This window comes from Elephantulus edwardii, unplaced genomic scaffold, assembly GCF_000299155.1.
Source record: "Elephantulus edwardii isolate Elephantulus edwardi_28Jun2011 unplaced genomic scaffold, EleEdw1.0 scaffold00442, whole genome shotgun sequence".
NCBI lineage: Eukaryota > Metazoa > Chordata > Mammalia > Macroscelidea > Macroscelididae > Elephantulus > Elephantulus edwardii.
The window spans coordinates 597,280-600,654 of NW_006400192.1; the positions used below are offsets into that span (position 1 = coordinate 597,280).

General features: G+C 35.2%; 1 protein-coding gene across 1 annotated transcript in view; it reads left to right on the forward strand.

Annotated features, from left to right (window-relative positions):
* The window catches only part of UBA6 (ubiquitin-like modifier activating enzyme 6), a 120,003-nt gene that overhangs the window by 83,286 nt on the left and 33,342 nt on the right, over positions 1-3,375 (forward strand). Inside the window, 1 exon segment of the mRNA XM_006902726.1 lies at positions 2,146-2,234. Within this exon segment, the coding sequence (XP_006902788.1) occupies positions 2,146-2,234 (89 nt within the window).

Genomic DNA, 3,375 nt, shown 5'->3' on the forward strand with positions numbered 1-3,375 from the left:
TTTATACATTTAGTAATGAAATAGCAAAATTTATATAAACAATCAGACATTACTTTTAAAGCATTTACTTTTTGTTTATCAACTTTAGTTTTATAATAAGTACTCAAAGCAATAATTATTCTAAGAAATCTCTGGTGATGTAGTTTCTAGGGAGTTGGGCTGCAAATCCAAAAGCTATACCCCTAGTGGTTCAAATTGGCCAGTTGCTCTTCAAAAGAAAAATGAGCATTCTTTTTTTTTTCCCCATTTATTTCATTCTTTGTCTTTTTTTTTACTTTTTATTAAATTTTTTAATTTTAATGAACATTTACAGAGATTTTGGATTTCCATTCATTTTGTTGCACTACCCCCCACCCAGTTCATTCCTTTTTTTTCCCCCTTGAAAGTCTGTTTTAATTGTCCCATTACCACAGTGCTTGTCAAAGCCAGTTCTGATTAATCTCCTTTGTCAGTGTGTCCTTTGCCATTCTCTATCACTCCTCCCTGAGAGAGACTTCCCCCTGATTCGTAAGGAAAAGGGGATGACGTATCTCTTAGCTACTTCCTCCTAAAAATGGATGCTGTAGGTTTCAGGGTGAAGATCTCTCACTACTCTAAAGGGCCCCTTTGGCAATAGGAAAAATGAGCATTCTTATCACATGTGATTTACAGCCTCCTGCTAAAACTGTTAAGTTGGTTCAAACTCCAAAGCAGTGAATTTTTAAGAATTATTCTAAAAATCGAAAGTAAAGAATTTCATAGCAGTTTAAAAATATTTTTAGTCCATTTGTCAAAATTTGAGTGACTATGTGATGCTGTTTAGTATGTGATATTTATTAGAAAATTATAAAGTATCACTGCATAGCATTTCTTAACTTTAGCCTCATATTCATTCACATAGACACAAAATGGGGAAATGGAAACAAGGTTTACCTTTGATGTAATGTATTGGAGCCAGATTTGTCATTAACACTGGCAAGTTTGAATCCAGATAAAATTACTGTTGACTATTTTTCCCCACTTAGCATTTCTACACATAAAAACACCATAAAAACTTGGTTAAAATAGTAATATTCACTATTATTTTCTTAAAGAGAACAGTGGAAGTTGACTTCAAAGCAGTTTGTTTTCCCTAAACTGATTCTTGAGAAATGTGAATCTGATAGCTTTAAATTTACCTAAGTTCATCTTTTAAAATATTTTTTAACTTCTCAAGATGTGAGTTTGTGTACTTTATTGAGTCACTATTTACTGAGTATAACTTTTTATACAGAACTTTATCAGGTTTTAAAGTGAGAGAGTCCTAGAATAGTGCAAATATATGATTGATGTGCACAACTGCGAACTGAAATGTTAGCATTTCAGTGTCACCAAGAATCACCTCAAAAGAAAGATTTGATGATCTGCTCCAGAATAATCAGCAATTGAATCCCTATAGAGCACAGTTCTCTGAAACACATAGAGTTGCCATCAGCCTGAACAAAAACTAAAACTGAGAAAAAAAGAAGAAAGATATTCTTTGCTTTTCTAGATCTCAACTTGATCTCAAAGGAAACTACCAGCCCTCATGCTACCTTTTCCAGTGTTCGCAGTAGTGTAACTCATCATAGTCATAGTAAGAACATGGAAACAGCCCAAATGCACAGCCATAATGAATGGATTGAGAAATTATGTTACATTCGCACAGTTAAATACTATGCAGCATGCGGGAGCAATGATTTTGTAAATTACTACCAAACATGAGAGGGACTGGAGAGCATTATGCTAAGTGAACTCAGTCTCATAAAAACTGTCTAAGACCATTGTGGTAGAATGAGTGTGGGGAAAGTGGGGGGGAGCTTACTCATAGTTTTGATGGAGGGTGAAAGGAAAGGGGAAAGATCTGGTGTGAAAAACAATGTGTATGAGCTTGTATGTAAACCAGTATAAAAAAAATTTTTGTAGATAACTCGAGTTTCAGGTTTGCTGACTAATAACTACTTTTTCACTCATCACACAACCTATAATGGACAGTAATTCTGTAGAAGTTAACGTAAATGTCTAAAAATGGTTGTGGATTTAACAGTCAGGTGATGGAATCATTGAAGTATTAAAAGATAATGCAGAATGCTTAGAATTGTAGAATCTCAAAATGAGAATGTATTTATTGATAAAGTTATTTTTATTTTTCAATGTTAAAACAGGACTTATCAGCAGAGGTCCTCTTGAATATTCTTTCTGATGTAAAAATTCAAGAATTCAAACCATCAAACAAGGTATGTTTAGAGTTAATTTAGTGGAATTTCACTTTCAACAAATAGTTACTGAAATCCTGTATGAGTTAAACCTCTTTCTGAACTTTGAGAATACAGCAGTGAACAAATGAAGTTCTAGCCCTAATAAGGATTATATTCTCTTAGGACAAAAAAAAAACAGAAATGCCAATAAATATGTAGTATTGGAACATTTCTTCTTATTTGGATCCACAGTCAACACCCTTGACACTAGCAGTCAAGAAATCAAAAGGTGTGGTGCATTATGAAAATACTGTCAGGGGCCTTGGCAGAGAGCTAAAGAGCAACAGTGTCAGTGTAAAGACTGACTTGATTCAAGCGATGATCTTTTCAGTTACTTGCTATACATCTGAAAGGTGGACAGTGAATAAGGATGAGAGAAGAATTGAAGGTTTTGAATTGTGGTGTTGGAAAAGTTCTAAATAGCCCACTTATTGCCAAAAAGACAAAGAAATACGTCTTGAAGGAAGTGTAACCGTTAGTCCTCTCTGATAAAATGTCCAAAATAAGAGAGGCAAAGTCTTGCTATCCTTGCTCCTTAAGGTCATTATAACTGTTCTTCCAAGATCAATTTGTTCATTTCTCTAGAAGTCTGTGATAAAGATGGTAGTCTTTTTTTTTTTTTAAGATTGTAGTCTTAACAGAAAGGTTGAAACTTAGCTGTTCTTTAGCACTGCAATTCAAAAGCATTGATTCTTTGCCCTTCCTTATTTATTACCCAGCTCACATCATATGAGGCTGTTCAAAATTAGTGAAGATAGGCAAGTACTGACATGTGAAGGCAGTATAGGATTTTGCAGAGGAATGGCTTAATCTGATTTTGCTGTGGATATTGTGTTAACGATTAGGACACTCTGATGGCTTAGTGCTCAGGAGATGCTCTGACAACCCAAAAGCATGTGGTTCAAATCCATCAGCTGTTGCACAGGAGAAAGATGACAATGCCCCTCCCATCTGACTTATGCCTCTGAAAACCCACTGGAGAGTTAGCTGTGTTGTTGTTGTTTTGTTGTTATGTGCCGTCAAGTCGTTTGCGACTCATAGCGACCCTATGTACAACAGCCCTAAACCCTGCTCTATCCTGTGCCAATCGCACTGCCTCTGACACACCCTTCCCAATTAC